The sequence below is a fragment of the Chroicocephalus ridibundus genome, chromosome 11 (genome assembly GCF_963924245.1).
Source record: "Chroicocephalus ridibundus chromosome 11, bChrRid1.1, whole genome shotgun sequence".
Lineage (NCBI taxonomy): Eukaryota > Metazoa > Chordata > Aves > Charadriiformes > Laridae > Chroicocephalus > Chroicocephalus ridibundus.
In genome coordinates, this window is record NC_086294.1 from 13,592,240 (window position 1) to 13,610,709 (window position 18,470).

An 18,470-nucleotide genomic window follows, 5' to 3' on the forward strand; every position below is an offset into this window, starting at 1 on the left:
TTTAGAAATGACATCTTTCTATTGCAGTTCAAACTTATCTCCTTACTCAAACAGCCTGCACATACTGTGGGCTGTAGCTACTTCCCAAACAGTTCATCCGGTCAGGGTGATGTCTTCATCAGCAGCCTCATGCCTACCAGAAATAATCGCTTATGCATCGGAGCTGAGATGAGCTCCACCCCTCCATAAAGGATTCCTGGATGAAACCAGCCACTGGTGAGGACAGGTGGGAAGAGGGGATGGGGAAAGGAGGACAGGCTGTGGAGATGGCCAGAAAATGTGGACAGCTTGGGGGAGAAGGCAGGGGGATACCACAAGGGAAAGCGACTGAAGCAGTTGCTTCTTGAGCACAGAATATGAAACAATCCCAGGTATTTACAGTCATCATTTGAGCATCTCTTCAGGAGAAGACTTTCCAAGTTCTGCTTCATCTCTTACGCGGCAAGTCAGGTACCCAGAACCACAACCCCAAACCCCTTGCTATAAGGCAAGCCCAGTTAGGAAACTGAAAAGAATAAAAAACCTCGACTACTCCCTCAGACCTCTTTCTTCCCCCAAACACAAGACCCTTACCAACCACATTTTATTGGCTTCCGGCCTTTTATCACAACACAACCTAAATAAGAAGCATTACTGCAGGTTTAGCTAGAATTACACTAAGCAGCATAGGGAGAAGTATGTGCTCAGTGTCAGGGCAAGCGTCAGGCTGGCTAGACTCGTATTTCCTGCACTCTGTCTTACGCCTTCCTGATATTAAACTGAACTTATTAATGTAACACCTCTACCCAAAAAGAAAATGAGCCTACAATTTTCACACAAACCACAATCACAATGAAATTCAGACCCCAGAGGAAATATTTGAATTCTTTAAACTGCAAACCACAGGACAACATTCAAAGCATAAAACAACGGTATCAAACTGAAACTGGAAGGCAAGTTTAGGCAGACAGGATGCCACGAGCCCAGCTGAAGATACTGCCATACCACAAGTGAAAAACATCATTCCTCTAAGCTCTCTAGGCACTTCAAAACCTTCAGGGGTAAAGACTAATTTCTGCATAGAGGCTCTGCATCCACCGCCCTTGCAGAATACCACTTGCCTCGAAAGGAGAGCCGGCACTTCATGAATTACTAACAGTAAATCCCGCAGGGGCTCTCATCCAGGCATCGATGCAGATCCCTCATCCTGCTTCACTTTCACTGCAGTTTTGTCATCTCTTACAAGATGGTATAACGGGGATAACAAAATTCTAGCTGCTAATAATTAGACGTCTATATTGTTTGAGCATAACATTTGCCCAATATTTTTAATGCATCACAACATGGAAATCACAAGTCCAATTACAGGGGAGCTCTTCAATATGTCAAAAGTTCTTGCAATACAGCATCAGAGCAAACAAATATATACCACTGACAAATATACACCACTACAAAATATGTTTGGAAAATTACAGAGGTAGCTGCAAGGCCACCAAGAATGTAATTTAGGACCTCACTTGAAAAAAGTGTGTTTCTCAGATTACAGAGAACTGTTCCACCGCAGGAACACTCACGCTTCCCTAATGCCATTACTAAAACCCGAAACAACAATCAACTATGACAAATACTAAACACTTTGAGATCCTTACGCTGTTACACCCTTATGATACAATGAAGAGCCTTATAAGAAAAGGAATTTTTACAGCTACATCATGTCCTCACACTCCTGTATCTTTTTTTTTTTTTTCAAAAGAAACTGTTTTCTTCTCTTGTGCAGAACAATACACACAATTGAAAAATGAAGTGGGATAGTCCCACGTGCTAATATTTTCTTTTTAAAAATCAACATGTTAGCAAGAATTTTTGAAGTTAATCCGACACACTGTATTCTCTCCTACCACTTGCTTCTGTCTGCAAATAGAGACAGGTTCTTCAAAAAAATCTCGCAGTCTCACAACTGACTACCTAAGACCTTGATTCAGAATCTGGTCTTGTTTATACCCATATAAATATTCTCTGCATACTTGAGAGCTATGAGTGTTATTAAGCACCCTTTCCTCTGAAAATGCATTTGTATATTCCAAATACTTAGAAGTTCCAGATGTTACCTTAAAGCTTATATCCAAATGTAAACAGAAGTCTGTATCTACAAAATATACAATCTGCTCAATTTCTCCCCTTGTAGTTGCTTTAAATGTTTACAGAGGTAAAACTTGCATAGAACAGGAAGGAAAGTGCCAAATGTTTTATAATTCCAGTACAGAAACTTAACTCTCCCCCATACATCACATTTTTGAGATGTCTGAAGAAAAAGGAGACAGGGCACTGACATGAGAAACTGAGAAACATGAGCTAAGTTTTAATGTAAAAGTAAAGACAGCGTAATGGGAACATTACCCTAATTGCCCATGGTACCTCTAAAAGAGCATCGTTTCCATTTTAATGATATCAGCTGCAGGCCGGCCTACCATTCTTTAATAATACTAACTCTATTTGATGTTGCAAGGTCAGAAGTGTCTGTACTTTGTACAATTCTGAAGAGTCATGCACTATGTGCTTCTTAAATCACACCTTGAAAACCTCAGCATTTCAGAAGTGCTTTCGTACATCTGCCAGCCATTTATATTTACTTATTAAATGAAAACTAGACTTTTTTTCCTTCTTCTGACAAGACTATTAATACTAAGATTTCGTACCTGCAAACCACCTAAAGGTCTTTCAACAGCCTTATCAGCTCCTGGGGCTAGAGAAGTTGTCAATAGAACTTCAGGCAGAAAAACAAGCAGATGGTAATCTACAGCAAGACAGAGGATGCACTGATTTTAAAGGATGAAGAATAACGGAGGTGACTTCTTGTCTTTGGGGCCACTGCACTAACATGAACGAAGAGATCAAGAGCTGGACCTGGATGACACGGGCTTGATTTGCACTTCATCTGCCAGCTGCACTCTTAGAAAAGCCCATGGAAATTACAACGTCTAGCATGAGCCTCTTTTTTTATTTTGGTAAAGCAAAACAATAGAATCCTCTTTGTCTTCCAACAGAGAGTGAACATCACAACCGTGAGTTTGACAGCCACAGTGCCCATTTGCGTCTTTCCAGATGTCACCACTGCAGTCTCCACTTGTTTCGTGAAGGTCTCGCATAACCCACTGATAGAATCACAGCATTGCCTAGGTTGGAAGGGACCTTTCAGATCATCCAGTCCAACCATTAACCTAACACTGACAAACCCACCACTAACCCATGTCCCTCAGCACCACGTCTGCCTGGCTTTTAAATACCTCCAGGGATGGCAATTCCACCACTTCCCTGGGCAGCGTGTTCCAATGCTTGACAACCCTTTCAGTGAAGGAATTTTTCCTAATATCCACCCTAAACCTCCCCTCAGGGACAGGGGTCTGACAGCACAGCAGGGCGCCTCAATCCCTGGTGTAAAGGGAATGGAAACCTCAGGGCACTAATACTGGCCCAGAACTTTCTCTCCCTGCATGTCACACAGGACGGAGTGCCAGCCCTGCACCAAGCCTCTGCACACTCGGCAATTCCCACCATGTGCATCCTTCCTCCGCAAAAGCCAAACAGGCCCTGAAGCTTGTTAAGAGCACGACTAGCATAAAACATGCAGCTCTGGAACACAGCCCCTGCACTGAACTGATTTCCAATCGGTGAACAGTGCAACATATTTTTACAAGTTAAGGATTAATATGTGTATACAAAATTCACCGTCTACTTATGTTTCAGCATGTAAGAATTACTCCCGTATGGGCTAAAACATTTTGAATGCCATATCATCTAACATCTCATTAAATCGTATTTCATGCTCTTAGTAACTCCACTGCTCAATTCTATTCCCACTTACTCAGCATAGCCCAATAACAAACGACTGGCAGAAGTTGTTAGCCTTTTCCCTTAATTACCCCTGGTTTTATTCCTTTTACTACCACGTATGAACTTTTATTGCTCCTACATTCTTTTTTTTATGGGACTTACAAAGGAGTAAAAATGACACAGATGGCTTCTGGAGCCAAAGCAAAGCTTTTCTTATTCCCTGAGCTCCAGCATTTCAAAAAGTAAAAGACGTAAAGGGATTCTGTCACACGGGAGCTGGTTAAATACTGCAGACCGGCTAATAACAACCTTCTGTTGTTAGTCTGTGTGAGAAAAGGAAGTCTCTCTTCAAATGAGAGGGAACTGAATGTTTTAAGTCTCCCCTGAAAAGCAGAACCATAACCAAGAGCTTTCTCTAGAATCATGAGAGATTCAGCAATAAGCTTTCTTAAAAAAAAAATTTCCCCCTTCCCCCTCCCAGTGCCGGCTACAGAAATCTGGGACAAAGGTCCTCATGACTATTCAACAAGTTAGAGATATGCAACCAAACACAAGATTAGTGAATCATAAAAGCAGCAGCAGCAAGCCAAGAAATTAAACCAGTTTAACACTGAAAACCTGCAAGTATGTGAAAGGCCACAGCTCTTGCAAAACTTGCTCAGAAGCATTAATATTAAAAGGAAAAAAAATACTGCCTCAGTGCATGATGTCTGGGCAGACAAACATTACCTCCCACAGACACAAAACATCTGCCAAACCATACAGACAACAGGCCAGAGCTGCTGGGGAATCTCAGCAAAATGTCAGCAGCTCCTGGTTCTTATAAGAAAACCTTTTATAAGACTCCTCAATGATACTCTGGTAGCTCAAGACACTTTAATTTCCACCGAGACAATGCTCAGTGATGAAGCTCCAGAGACAAAGTTCTGCCTGAAACCATGTCTAAATCAGGTCAACCATTATATTAAGGTGCTGGGAACAAAACCCGTATGTTCACCTGTGAATGGGACTGCCCCGAGAAGATGCCAATTGCCTTACTCTGCCCTAAGAGCGGCTCAGCCTTTCACAACAGTGCATTTCAGCAATGGCCAGGGTCTAGAAATCCAGAACGGCTTTCCTCTCCAGGAAGCCAGCAGTTCTTCAGAAGCAGGTGAGGCAAGGCCTTGTACCACTTGTCAGAATCACTCGTGCCCCTGCTGCTGTGCCTGTTCAAGGGAAGTTTCCAACAACGCCAGTGTCACCATTTCCATGCCTCCCTGTGCTGCCGCGGCTCCCCTCCCATACTTCCTTCCTCACCCCAGTCCTCCTGAGGAAGATTTCTGTGCTCAGATCAGCTTACAGTGATCATTAAGTACTCACACCCATCACTATCCAAACACCCATCACAACCCATTTTTCCAAAGCAAGGAATAAAGCCAAATATAGTTACAGCTTTGTAAAACTCGTCCACAGGCACAATCAGGCAATGGGACCGCACAAATGGTTTGTAAGCCTGCTTGAAAAACTTATACAGGCTTTGAAATTCAAGTATTCCCTAAAACACATGCCCTTGTATCTTAAGTCATCCAGCACCTGTGGGTCTGTACAGCTGCCACCTGAAAGAAGAGGGACAATCCGCACAGCTTCACCTTTCCTGGGTTGCCCTGACCAAGGACTTGACTGGAGGGGTGGGTCTGAGCAAACGAGAACCTGACCTGTCCTGGCAGGTGAGTGGGGAGACCAAAGCAGTGGGCACGACCAAACCAGAGGCGTTGTGGGGACACAGCAAAGTTCAGGGTCCCTTTGGACACAGCATCAAACCAGGGCCCCCTGACTGCTGCACCTTGCACAACTCAGGGTGACTTCAACTGCCTTTTTTTTTTTAATAACAAAAGGAAAAAACAAATGCTTCTGATCTCCTGAGTTCAAAGAAACATCTCTGAACCACCGGGCGAGCTGAACCCATCGATCCTGACTGTCCCTTGCTTCAAGCCACTTGTACAGATACCAGATGAAACCCATTAAGCAGTTATGGTACACATGCTGCGCTAGTTAAGGAAAAGTGCTGTCTTTGGAGATTACTTTTTGCAAGTGGAATCGAACAAAAGATCTCAAAATAAATTTAGCGTGCCAGACTCAACAGCATGGTGATGCCCAAGCAGGGACTGTAGGCCACGGGAAAGATGTGATAACCACAAACTTAGAATCATGGAATCATAGAATGGTTCAGGTTGGAAGGGGCCTCAAAGATCATCCAGTGCCACCCCCTGCCCTGGGCAGGGACACCTCCCACCACACCAGGTTGCTCCAAGCCCCGTCCAGCCTGGCATTGAACCCCTCCAGGGATGGGGCAGCCACAGCTTCTCTGGGCAACCTGGGCCAGGGGATCACTGCCCTCAGAGTGAAAAACTTCTTCCTTATATCTAGTCTAAATCTTCCCTCTTTTAGTCGACAGCCATTACCCCTTTTCCTATCACAACAGACCCTGCAAAAAAGTTTGTCCCCATCTTTCTTATAAGCCCCTTTAGGGACTGGAAGGGGCTCCAAGGTCTCCCCGGAGCCTTCTCTTCTCCAGGCTGAACCCCCCCAACTCTCTCAGCCTGTCCTCACAGCAGAGGGGCTCCAGCCCTCGCAGCATCTCCGGGGCCTCCTCTGGCCCCGCTCCAACAGCTCCGTGTCCTTCTGCTGTTGGTGCCCCAGAGCCGGAGGCAGCACTGCAGGGGGGTCTCCCCAGATTCAGAGGGGCAGAATCCCCTCCCTCGACCACCCCCCTCCGGGACAACCCCTCTCCCGCCGGCCCCCGCCGCCCCGCACCTGGGTGACGATGGTGGAGCGATAGACGTCGCGGCTGTACTCCCAGCCGTCCAGGCACGGCTCCTGCTCCAGCGACGCCAGCTCCACGTCGAAGCCGGGCCGCAGCCCCAGCGCCGAGAAATTGGCCAGCGCGGCCAGGCGGTACCGGCGGCAGCGGCTCGGCGCCGCCTGCCCGTCCCGCAGCTCCAGCGGGATGCTGGCGTTGCGCCACTCGCCGCTCAGGTTGGCCCCGCGGGGCACGGCGCAGCGGTGCTCGGGGGTGCCGGCCAGGAAGACGATGGAGAGGCCGTTGAAGCCGTTGGGGACGATGCTGGCGCTGAGGAGGAAGAAGACGAGGCGCTGGAAGCGGCCCCACTCGCCCAGGAAGGCGGTCACCTCCTCGTAGTCGCGCATGGCGCAGCCGAGCTGCGGCCGCCGTTACCTGCGGGCCCGACTGGTGTGGGCAGGAAGCGGCCGCCCCGAGCCGCCGCGCAGCCCGCCGAGCGCCGGGCCATGGGCCGGGCCTGGCCGGCGGGGGAGCGGCCGGGGGTGGGGTTTGCAGGCGGAGGCCCCTCAGGTGGGGCCGGCCGCCGCCACGGGAGAACCGCCGCGGCCCTGCCCTGCCCTGCCCTGCCGCCTCGTCCCGGCGCCGGCGGCTCCCGGCATGCTCTTCGCCCGCCGGCCGGGAGGCGCGGCAGGGGCTCGGCTACTGAGGGGAGGCCGGGCCCGGTGCCGGCTCCAGCTCCAGCACCAGCGCTCTCAGCGCCGCTGCCATGGCCGGGCCGCGGCGGCCCTGTGAGGCTGAAGGGAGGGCCCAGGCCTGGCTCCGGCCGGGGTTGTGTTCCCGGCGGCGGCTGGCGGAGGCGAGCCCCGTGTGCTGGGAGGTGCCGGGCACACGCCTGCAGGCAGAGCTCTGCCTGCTCCTGCCTGTGCTCCCCGCCTGCCGAGGGCTCGGCGGCGGGCTCCGGGTGAGCATCTGGGACTGCAGCATCTCTGTGCTGAGGAAAGGCTGAGAGCCCTGGAGCTGTTCGGCCTGGAGAAGGCTGAGGGAGGATCTCATCAACGCTCAGCAATACCTAAAGGTCGGATGGCAAGAGAATGGGGCCAGACTCTTCTCAGTGGTGCCCAGTGACAGGACAAGGGGCAACAGACACAAACTGGAACATGGGAAATTCCGCCTCAACACAAGGAAAAACTTCTTTACTTTGAGGGTGGCAGAGCACTGGCACAGGCTGTCCAGAGAGGCTGTGGATTCTTCCCTGGGGTTATTCAAACCCCACCTGGACACATTCCTGTCCGACCTGCTCTTGGTGACCCTGCTCTGGCAGGGGGTTGGGTGAAATGATCTCCAGAGGTCCCTTCCCACACCAGCCGTTCTGCTGCCTGCAGCCCCCAGGGGGCTACCCGTTTCAGGTAAACCAGCCCAGAGTTCCTTAGTAAGGCCTTGGTTTGGGTCACGAACCACGTATGAGCCAAGACCCTCCATCCGTCGTTCTGCTCCTTGCAGGATCAAAGGCAGGCGGCTTTCTGCGAGTCCGAGTGATAAATGGTTCCTTGCCTTGTTTCTGTCCACAGCGGCACATTCCCACACCTGCCGTCATCACTTCAGCAGGATTGGTTGGCTGTAAGAAGTATTTGCTGACAACGATGCTATTTTCTGAGGGAACATGTACTATGTGTTTGACAATTAATAAACATTATAATTAATATTCTAGTCTTTGGCCAAAAATCCCAGCTTATTACTTAGTGGCACTGTCAGGAAGATCATGTCTCTGTGGTGTTACAACCCCCCAGCTCCTTCAGGCCACTCGGTGCTTGGCGTGACGTCCCTCCCAACTCGGGCCACAGAACAATACCACGGACCAGAATGTAACATCATGGTCTGACATGAAAGAATTAAAAGGTAGAGAGCAACAGAGCAGAACACAATAGTGTGCCTGGTCCCCATGGCTCCTACCGTTTGAAGATAATAACTATAGTTCATCACTCCTGACAACAGATGGATCATGGCCACAGAGGGGGGAATACCAGCATCCCAAGACCTAGCAAGCTCTGGGCTTGCGTAACCGGTAGAAAGTTACGGAATATTCCATTGTCTGAGCTGGGCCAGAGTGAAAAAGCATCTGATGAAAGTCAGTTATCTCGAATCCTATAAGTAATGATTCTAGTAAAGACCCTTTGAGCTCTTCTGGATGGCTGCGGGCTGTGGCCAGTGTGTCCCCTGAGCTGGGATGCTGCTTGGGCTGACACCTCCAGACCCGAGCGAGAGAATCCTTCTCCAGCCTCAACTACCACCCACCAATGCATTGTGAGTATTTACCCTAAATTCGAGTAAGGGAAATTCTAACTATAGGCTAGTCTCTCCATCTATATGCTTGTGATACATATATACATTAGCTTTATGGATGTCCATGCACGTGTAGGACTTAAAGTTGCCCACTGTTAAGAAATTCCTGATTTTAGCAATCAGAGACCTTTGTGTATGTGTGTACATGCACTTATATTTTGCTCATATGTATTAATTTGAGATCTGTGCTTTTACCCATATGTATATGTATTGATTTGGGATACCTTATAGTAAGTCAGTGTGAATCTTGCCATCTTCAAATCTGTAACTGAGACACTGTTCAATTACTTCGTTCACTCACTTTGTAAACCTCTAAATCAATTAATGATTAAGTGCTGCCAAAATTCAACCTCTAAATCTACCATGCACCATTAATAAATTTTGAATTGCTACTAAATCATAACTGTGCCAAATATTTCCATCCATGGCAGTCTCCCATAGAGCTAAGTTTAGAAGTTGCATGATTATCCCTGCAGAAATTGGCCCTGCTCTCCATAAGGCTAATTCACGTTTCCGACTGGCTTTTTATGTCTGATATTTTCTTCACCTCTATTTGAGAAAAGCCAAACGTATACTGTTTACAGCATTTTTGAATGCTCGTATTTAAAAAAAAAACACCTTCTGTTTCATTTTGGAACTGCACAGCTGTGAAAAATCTCAACAGTGGGAAATGAAATGGAGAAAATAGAAGTTTAACCTCAAAATCATCCTTGAGCCTGGCCAGGGTCTGCATCAGGGACTGTGTCAGACCCCAGAGTCAGGAATGAACCATCTGAAAGCCAGGAAAACTGTACTACCATAACAGTCTTCCAGTGTGGAAAAGCTTATTTTAGGGGGTTATTTTCATACTTTATCCATGCTAAATACATTTTAAATTGCTTCTTTAAACTTCTTTGCACAAAGCATTAAAGTTAGGAGACTTTATTCTTCAATTACAATCCACACAGAAAGCAGGTTATACAACGCCAGCACACAGTTTTATTACAATGAAGACAGAAGTTAACGAGTGACAATTACTAGTTTCTTGTATGCTTTAGCAGACCCAACAAGCCAGCCGAAGATCAAAGGTTGCACAGAGAGACCCAAGTAAAGGTGACAGATGAGGCACGGTGACATGTCCCCTGCGGTCAGTGGGAATGATCCAGCTGGCGCTTCCCTCCCGTCCTCGGGGCAGAGCCTTACAGGCACCCCCGGCTGCAGGTGAGCACCCAGCTCCCGTCCTGAGCCCCACCGCGCATCTGACACAGAAAACTCACTGAAGATGGCAGTGAGAGGCTGAAACAGCTCACTAGCAATACATTTCATTTTCACCAGTAGCCGTTTCCTTCAGCTTTACAATTAAAAAAATAGTAACTTGCCAGAAACGGGCAATCCTGCCTTCCAGCTTCGTCCCTGTTTGATTCTTCCGTCAACTGTTGCTCTTTGATCGAGCCTGGGAAAGGTACTGGCAGAGGACTGAAATTCTCCTTGCAAATGCTTTATCAGCTGAGTCACCTTCCTTTTCTCATTTTTATTGTGCTCAGACGCCGTAAGGCCTTATAACAACACACACACTTTTCAGAAAGGCATTACACTCTTGTGAAAGGTTTCTTTTTTTAAATCTGCCACTAAAAATACTAAAATGTGACGCTAGCGTGAGATCAATGGTATGAGCAAGAAAAATTAGACTGATTAAAACAAAGTATTTAAAAAAACCCAACCCTTCTTCTTATTTAAAAAAGGAAAACTAGGTTTTAAGATGCTACAAAGTTCAAGAGTACAAAAATATTTACCTTTTAGAAATACCCAAGCCTACAATCACATAGAATAAGTATCAACCTAATATAAAAATCTTCATAAAAATACGGCCACCTATATTTAACCAAGTCCTCAAACCTGTCCTACCCTGATACAAAGGCTCTGTTGAGAAATTTAGTTATGTCTGAACAGCTGTTCTGTAGATTAACTTTGTAATAAGTAAGAACAAGATTAAATAATTAGAGAAATTCCAGCTTGGGAAGGGATGAGAACGTCAGGGGTCACAGGATAATGGTTGCCTCATGCCATATTACATTTATGGCAAAAGCATAACTGCTGCAAATTATATATGAAAGGAAATAGTATTTCCGCATCCCAAAGAGCAGCTTGATATAATTGCACGAGTTCCTTGCATTTAAAGGTTATAAAGCTTTATATTTGTGCTTGAACTTCCAGGAAGAGCCTCATTCCTCTGCCAAGTGCCAGCACAAGACAACTTGCCCTGAACTCTCACATTAGAGATGAGAACAGTGTGCTTTTGGTGGCCCTTACAGAAGGTACATCACGGCTAATAGTTATTTATAGAGGATAAAAATCAGTCTACCAGGTCTGATAGACTTTATGTGGCCAAGAAGTGCACGTACAGCCAATAAATAGAAAAATAAAAGGTATTACACTTTTTTCAAAGTCTGTAGTGTTCATAAAACAGTAGTAGCACAACTCTAAGCTCTACATTTGAGTTTTCATCCAATCTAGCTTTGCTGAACTTTTAAAAAAATGCATACATAACCTGTAGGATTTGAAAAACAAAACACTGGCTTTGTTGGTGTGGGTTTTTTTTTGTTTTGAAAAAACTGTGGTCCCAAGTTAGCCCTTTTGCGTCTTTAATAACTGCAAGCGAACATCTGCAGTGCAAAACGTGAGCTTTTTGCTCATCAAATCCCCTTTAAATTTGTAAATGGTACAAAGGTTTTGCAGAGGCTTTTGAAACTGCAATGAGCTTTCTCTGAAGGTACAAAACAATGCGGTGTATAGTCAAAGGAGAAATTAAACGCTTTGAAAAAAAATCCCAAAAGATCTGAAAAACTGCTTATGCCAATATACCATGAAAAACATGAACGCTGAAACGGCATGGCACAGGATAGGATCACTGACTTGCGAAAGCCCATGTATCTTTTGAAAGCGGGCACGGCCCATCAGGTCAGCAAGCTGTGCTCATTTCTGCATTAAAGGCTGCCCCTGTCCCCAAAGCCGTGGAACATTCATGAAGCCCAGGGATGTCAGTGGGCTCAGGCTTTATGAAAAAGCAGCAGCTTTTACAGGGACAAGCGGATCAGAAGTGGATCCCAGGTCCTGGGAAAAGCAAGCCGCATTGAAAGATACTCCGATGTCTTGTTTAAAAAACATGTCCTTACAGTGAAACCTACGTCTGCTTTGCTACAGCTAAATCCTGATCCCACTTGGTCCATCGGGCTTTGGGCACAGATTTCAAAGGAAGCCAGGATCTTTTCTTTAGGGGCATGTGCTGAGATTTTCAAAGACACCCAGCTCCCCTTCATCCAGTCAAAATGCACAGTGAGAAAAAACATCAGCATTATGTTTTCTATATTTGTTTTTTTCTTCAAGCAGCTTTCATTGAGAACCTGACTGACTGGAGTCATTCTGTATTATTCCTAAGGCTCATTTCTAGCTTACTCCTCAAATCAATTGACTTTAGCATAGGCAGGCCCCCATTTCTCAACAGGGACTGTATCTGCTGACAAACCCCAGGTATCAGGATGCTGAATTACAGACTAAGAGTCCTATGGGAGTAGACAGCATCTGTTCAGTAAACTATGTATTTGGGTACAGTAGCACAGGGGATAATATCTATGGTGCAGTAGCATTGACTGTTGGGTTTTGTTTGTTTTCCTCTGGCAGAAAATGCATTTTCAGAAGATCTTGTTCTTCTTACAGCCCCTCTGAGAGCGTGCATCCTCCTTCACAAAGGTGTTACCAGAATTTTAGGACTCTCCTTTGAATTCCTAATGCCAGTGGTTTGTTGCTCATTTCTGAAACTGAAAGCAAGTAAAAAACCTGAGAAGCTAGAGAACATTTTGCAGGGTGACACCAGACACTTCCCCCTCCTAATCAGCACTGCTAAAATAACCAGGTTACTCACTACTAATATACTATAACTACTAATACAAACATTAGAAAAAAGCAAATGCTCTGTAAAGTTTGCCTTTCCAGAAGGCAGAAGCAGTGCAGCAAACAACACTTGGAACTTGAATGCAATTCAGTGACTGTAATTCAGTTACTTCAGACTGTTTACACAAGAAGCCCGCGAAGGGAATCTGGTTCGACTCTAGGATTTCTAGCTACCGTTTGTCCACTGCAAAGTCGAAAATCCACAGGTCAGACATATGAGAAGCCCCTAATTGTGATAAAGAGCAGCATGCCCTTCTCAAGGAACCTGGCCTGAGAATTCTTCTTATTCTGGAAGCATAATGACAGCTTCTTATACCAACCAGGGATTAGATACAGGCAGCTTATACTATTGCTTATAAGGGCACATTCTATTCAGTACAAATTCTCGGTAAGCTGGATGGCAGCTGTGCAGCTGCACTTTGGCTAATTCAGTTTCCCTCTGCTGCTCCTAAGAGTTTTCCTCCCACGATAGTAACTCGCAAACTCCAGCCATCTCCTCTGCACCAGCACTACAATGTACCTGCACAGATTTCAGTGGAGGTGTTTGCTCAGCGTACCCTAAGTAGCAACGGTGGGGGGGGCAAGAGAACTGTCGTTGCTTACAGCTAAACCAAATAAAGCAAGAGAAAAGCTGTCCTGGCATGACTCTAGCCTCCCAAATGAAAGAGGCCAGAATACTGAAATCCTGTATTTAATTTGGAGTAGTACCTAATGAACTTGCACTGAAAGAGACGAGTGTTTTTAAATGTAAACCATCCTACTAAATGAATAGTTTAAATGAAGAGTTAAGGATAGTGAGCAATTTAAAAGGATGGAAAGTGTTGGGAGATATGAAGCAACAGCTTCAAGGTGATGTGAAGGTCAGCCTTGCTTTGAGAGAGCCCACTTCCATGCACATCAGCTCTCAGGTTCAGAGATTCTACAGAAACTGCGTAATGTCAACATCTATCAAATTAACAACCAAAAAAGAAATATCTAAAGGGGACTTTGAAAGTTTTGATGTTTTGCAGCGGATCTGATGAAACATGTTTACTGATTGTGAAAAGGGACTATGTAGAAAGAGGTCCTGAATTCTCATGAAGCCTGGGATGAGCGTAAGCTGCCTTACCATTTCACCTTCAGCATTTGCTCAAAGCTCTCGGGCAGGGGACTACCGTAGCTCTCTGGGAGGAACAGGGTAAGGATCCCGATCAGCACAGTCAGGCTTCCCATCAGGATGTACGGTAGGAATCTGTCGTAGGCACCTGGCAGAACACAGGACATGACAAAAGTACTTAATGCAACAAACCCAAGTGTAAAATTTATATTCCAGACATTGCTGTAATGCAAAATTAATTTGGAATAATTAGCTGAAATCTTCATAAATATCAAAGGTGAATCCCAAAGTGAGTTACGTCTGTTATCTGCCAGCAAACAAAGGGATTTTTCAATTTTAAAACTACAACGTGCGCTCTAGGATGCTCAACGCCTATCATCAGTTTCACACCGTCCCGCGCATTTGTGTAGCAGCTAAACAGTTTTTTGGTACATCTTCAACTGGGACAGCCAACATCTTTGCAAGGTAACAACTCTGCTGGGATCACTGCTGGAGTCTTCAGCACTACACTGTCAACGGGAACCAAATCCTCCCTTAAATAATTCAATGTGAGGGAACAGAAGTGCTCATAAGCAACCAAGCCCATCAGCTGCCTAGGACTGTGCATCCTGCTGGGTTTGTGCAAAAGAAGGGAAGAGACTGATGGCAGCTGAATCGGACAGTTTCAGGCTAATAGGCCATTGACGGGGGGAATCCTTAAATACCTTCGTTATTGCACGGGGAGAAAGCATCAGGCCTCCCGTAACAGACAAAAGGCTCTGACCTTGGTCTACTCAGAATATTATTTTGGACTGGAAGGCAGCGGCCCCTGCCAGCAGCCTGAAGCTAGTGCACAAGTGCTTGGGCAGGATGCAAGATCTTCAGAAGTCACAATAGCACAGCAATGAAAAGGTCTTTCAGGAAAGGGATTAGCTAGGATTTAAAGTATTTAAGGTAGAGAAAATACCAAACTGGACTTGACAGCTTTATTTTTTAGTTGGGATAGAGCAGCATGCTTTATAATGTACGGAATAAACTAGGATTAAAGTGAAGCCCCCTGCATATTTCACATCGAGCCAAAGTTTGTGATTTGATCTCTTCTGTGTTCATGAGCTGGATGAACCGCGAGGTCCTAATTTAGCTGTAGCAAATACCAGCAGCTGACGAGTTTCTCCTAAAACCTCCTAAAGTTTAGGAAACTATTCTGATGACTGGAAGATCTTTTTTTAAAGGTTGAGCCTATGGAAACCTGGGACAAACAAAAAAAAAAATACCCCAACAGTAAAAACTTTATCCTGTCTACATCTCTCCATTACTGTTGCCTGTGCTGCAACAGAGACTGAAGACCTGAAGAAACATCACTGTCCTGCTGTCCCTTTTACTTTAGGTTTGCACTGTACAAGTACGAAATAAAGACAATGTATTTTCATCATTTTTGGTACAGTGTGTTAGTGTCACACTGGAACGTAGAGATGAGCTACAGCTAGTAGTCTCCTCTCCCCGTTCCCGGCATGGTGGACCAGATTAACCCCTTAGCTGTACACCAGCGATGCTCCGCCAGAGTCAGCAGTCATCCTCATTTCTTATCAAAGGTCTCAGCAGGAAGCAAAACTCATTAGGCGCAGGGGAGAGCTGAGACGGGTCCAGTGATGGTAGATGGAAATGTGTGATGTGTGAGCGACAGAAACAGGAGATTGAGTACCCCGGACTGAGCAGCCGGTATTCGCAGATACTTCCGCCCTTAATCCCCTAATCTCTGTCACCCTTCCCTGTCTGCTACATGAGGATCATTTCCGTGTACTCCAAAAAAAAAGAAAAAAAAAGATTTATCAATTAATATTTGTGCAGCACACAGAACGTGATGGTAATAAGTGTCAAAAAAAGCATATGAGGAAATCAGTAATTCTGCTTATAGAACAAGGTGTGAACAATAAGAAAAAGCAAAATGAGTGCTGAGGTGCCTGGCTTAATAACTCAAAAAAAATCACTTCATGAAGGTCACAACTAAACATGCTTTTGTGCTGCTTAATCTGCATATTTTCCATGGATTGCTCTGGAAAGCACAGATTCAGGGGATGTTTGGATTCCCACCTGGTTCCTGACATACCCACCTCGGGATGCGCATGAAGAGTACAATGCAATGGATTTCCTCCTGCTAGAGTTCCTTAATTGCAGTATCACTTCTTGTCACGCTCTTCTTGGGAAACTAACTGGCATCCCAGGAGTAACACCCATTGCCAAGATGTGACCAGTTATCATCCCAACCGCTCCACTTGCATGGTTTATAAACACCATCACTGTCTTGGAGCAGCTCTGCCCACTCTGGTGCCGTATGAACGGTCCCTACCCTCAATGAAGGACAAAAGTGCCTGATTCTTCTGTGAAACCCCAAGACCTCTGCTTCATTTTTACAGCGCACGACTAAGAACTCAGACCCAAGGTGAGAGAAGGGACTTAAAAGACAACAAATGATGGGATTTAAAGCTGAGCCCACACTGCAGAAGCTCCAATAACGTCTCCCGGCAGTTGTGTAGTGCAAGGCAAGAAAGGCAAGATATCTCACCCAGGTACACAAAATAAGGAGCAAGGATGCTGCCCAGCCTGGACGCCGTGGACGTGGCTCCGACTGCCATGTTCCGCACTAGCGTCGGGTATAGCTCTACATTGTAGACATAAAGCATTGAAAACGCAGCTGTGATGCCGAATTTTCCGAGCATCACCAGGCCAACTGACAGGACGTTAAAATCTGGAGGAGAAGAAAAATAAAATCAAGGTGAATAAACAACACCCTGCACTTATTACTTGTATTTCTTTTACATCCCAAAGAACATATCGCTGTTTTTAAAGAACTTATCGCTGTTTTTTTCCTAGCTGCGTGTTCTTTTGTTTTTGTTTTTTTTAATTATACAATGTATTAGCCCCATCCCTAGATGACTTGGCTCCGAACTTCCCACTGAGCATAATGTTGATGCTCAGGTTATTTGTACCTTTCAGATTTTCGTTGTCTCCCAGAAAAACAGCATTCTTGAAATGGAACAAAATTCCAGACATTATACAGCAACAAAGCACAAGCTCAAATCCACCCCTTTTTCACAAAATCCCAGAGAGATTTACACGCAGTGAAACCTGGAAGACTTGCAGGGTTTTTTAGCCTGTATGCACACCCAGATAAATCACAGTACACTTTTGGTTCTCATTTTACAAGCTGGTTCCCCTGGACTATAAAAAGCTCAGTAATTCGACACAATAAATGAGAGCCGTGCATGACTCAGCATATGCATACACGTATCAAAAAAATAATTCATGCTTGCAAGTGGTCAGCATAAACTTGACCTCAAATTCTAAATTTGATCATGGTTTCCAGTAATTTTACAGAAATACTAGATAGTATCGTAAAATATTTCTAACATTTTATATACTTATGTATTGCATTTTGTACCTGCAGGAACCAGCTGAATGAAGAGCACAACGCCTCCCCCTAAAAACAAGGTGCCAGATACGGAGTAGCGCCGAGGCAAGGAGCGGAGGAGAAGCCAGGCAATCACATATGCTGGAACTTCAACAACGGCCGAGAGGAAACAGTTGATATAGACATTTCCATGCCAGTTTGGAGTGCTGAGGGACAGGCTGAAGTAACCAACAGATGTGAAAAACCTGAGAAAAGCAATAAAACCAAATGATTCCAGAAACACAAGCCTCTGAACGCCTCCAGTGTTGCCTCAGATGTTGTTACAAAAATAGGATGTCACAATGCATTGCCACAGGCATCGTGGCTTAAGAAAAATAGCGGCAACCCCATCTTTCTAATTCTGTCATCCCTTCCAGGGATCATATCCACAGCGGCTTGAAGAGACCTCTGATTTCTCTGTCCCTCTGTCCTTCCTGCATACACTACACCAAGTAAAAGGCTTTGTGGAAGACGTTCACAAAGGCTTTTCACTGCAATGGACTTGTTAACGGCACAATGAAATAACTCCTGAGAGCCTCCCATGCCAACTACGTTCCTACTTGTAGCCAACTCCAGTGACAGGATCTCCCACCCTCAGCAGTTCCATTACATCATATTTAATCTTCATGAGAGAGCTGGATGTTCAGGTTTCAAAGCTCAAGAGTGCCCTGCTATGGCATGCCAAGTGTGCTAGGCTGTTCCTTTCTGGGGGAAATATGTACAGAAAAAGGTCCTGGTTTGGCTATATGGTATTATTGGGTCCTCATTCCTTGTGGCTGCCCAGGCAGGGACCAGGATCTCACTGAGATGGGCACTGCACAGAAACACAACACAACCGCTGGCCACGGGTCTCGTTCTTGTTACATTACTGAGTTGCTGCCTCTGCTTCAAGAAGGACATTTCTCTTCAAATAGAGATTACCGAGATGGGAGCTTCTTTAAAAATCAAACCCAAGAAGCAACAGAATTCAAAATACACAAGTTGTTACATATAGTTTCCTAACTATTTTACATCTGAGTCAAGGCTCCATACTTGTGTATTAATGCAGTGCAGGTGCAAGGACACTGAGGGCCACGAACTGGCCAAGGACC

The 18,470-nt window shown here is 45.5% G+C and overlaps 2 protein-coding genes across 3 annotated transcripts in view; both read right to left on the reverse strand.

Annotated features, from left to right (window-relative positions):
- Positions 1-7,208, reverse strand: part of LOC134522031 (organic cation/carnitine transporter 2-like) — a 32,033-nt gene extending 24,825 nt beyond the window's left edge. The window contains exon 1 of one of the 2 annotated variants that reach the window (XM_063349247.1): positions 6,604-7,208. In XM_063349247.1, coding sequence (XP_063205317.1) covers positions 6,604-6,996 — 393 coding nt within the window. In that variant the 5' untranslated portion in view covers positions 6,997-7,208. The remainder of the gene's footprint in view (positions 1-6,603) is intronic. The other variant, XM_063349246.1, reaches the window with a different exon arrangement.
- Positions 7,209-9,849: 2,641 nt separating this feature from the next.
- The window catches only part of LOC134522033 (solute carrier family 22 member 4-like), a 28,585-nt gene continuing 19,964 nt past the window's right edge, over positions 9,850-18,470 (reverse strand). Inside the window, exons 7-10 of the mRNA XM_063349248.1 lie at positions 17,371-17,585; positions 16,495-16,677; positions 13,965-14,100; positions 9,850-12,723 (exon numbers count right to left, since the gene is read on the reverse strand). Of these exons, the coding sequence (XP_063205318.1) occupies positions 12,648-12,723; positions 13,965-14,100; positions 16,495-16,677; positions 17,371-17,585 (610 nt within the window). The 3' untranslated portion in view covers positions 9,850-12,647. The remainder of the gene's footprint in view (positions 12,724-13,964; positions 14,101-16,494; positions 16,678-17,370; positions 17,586-18,470) is intronic.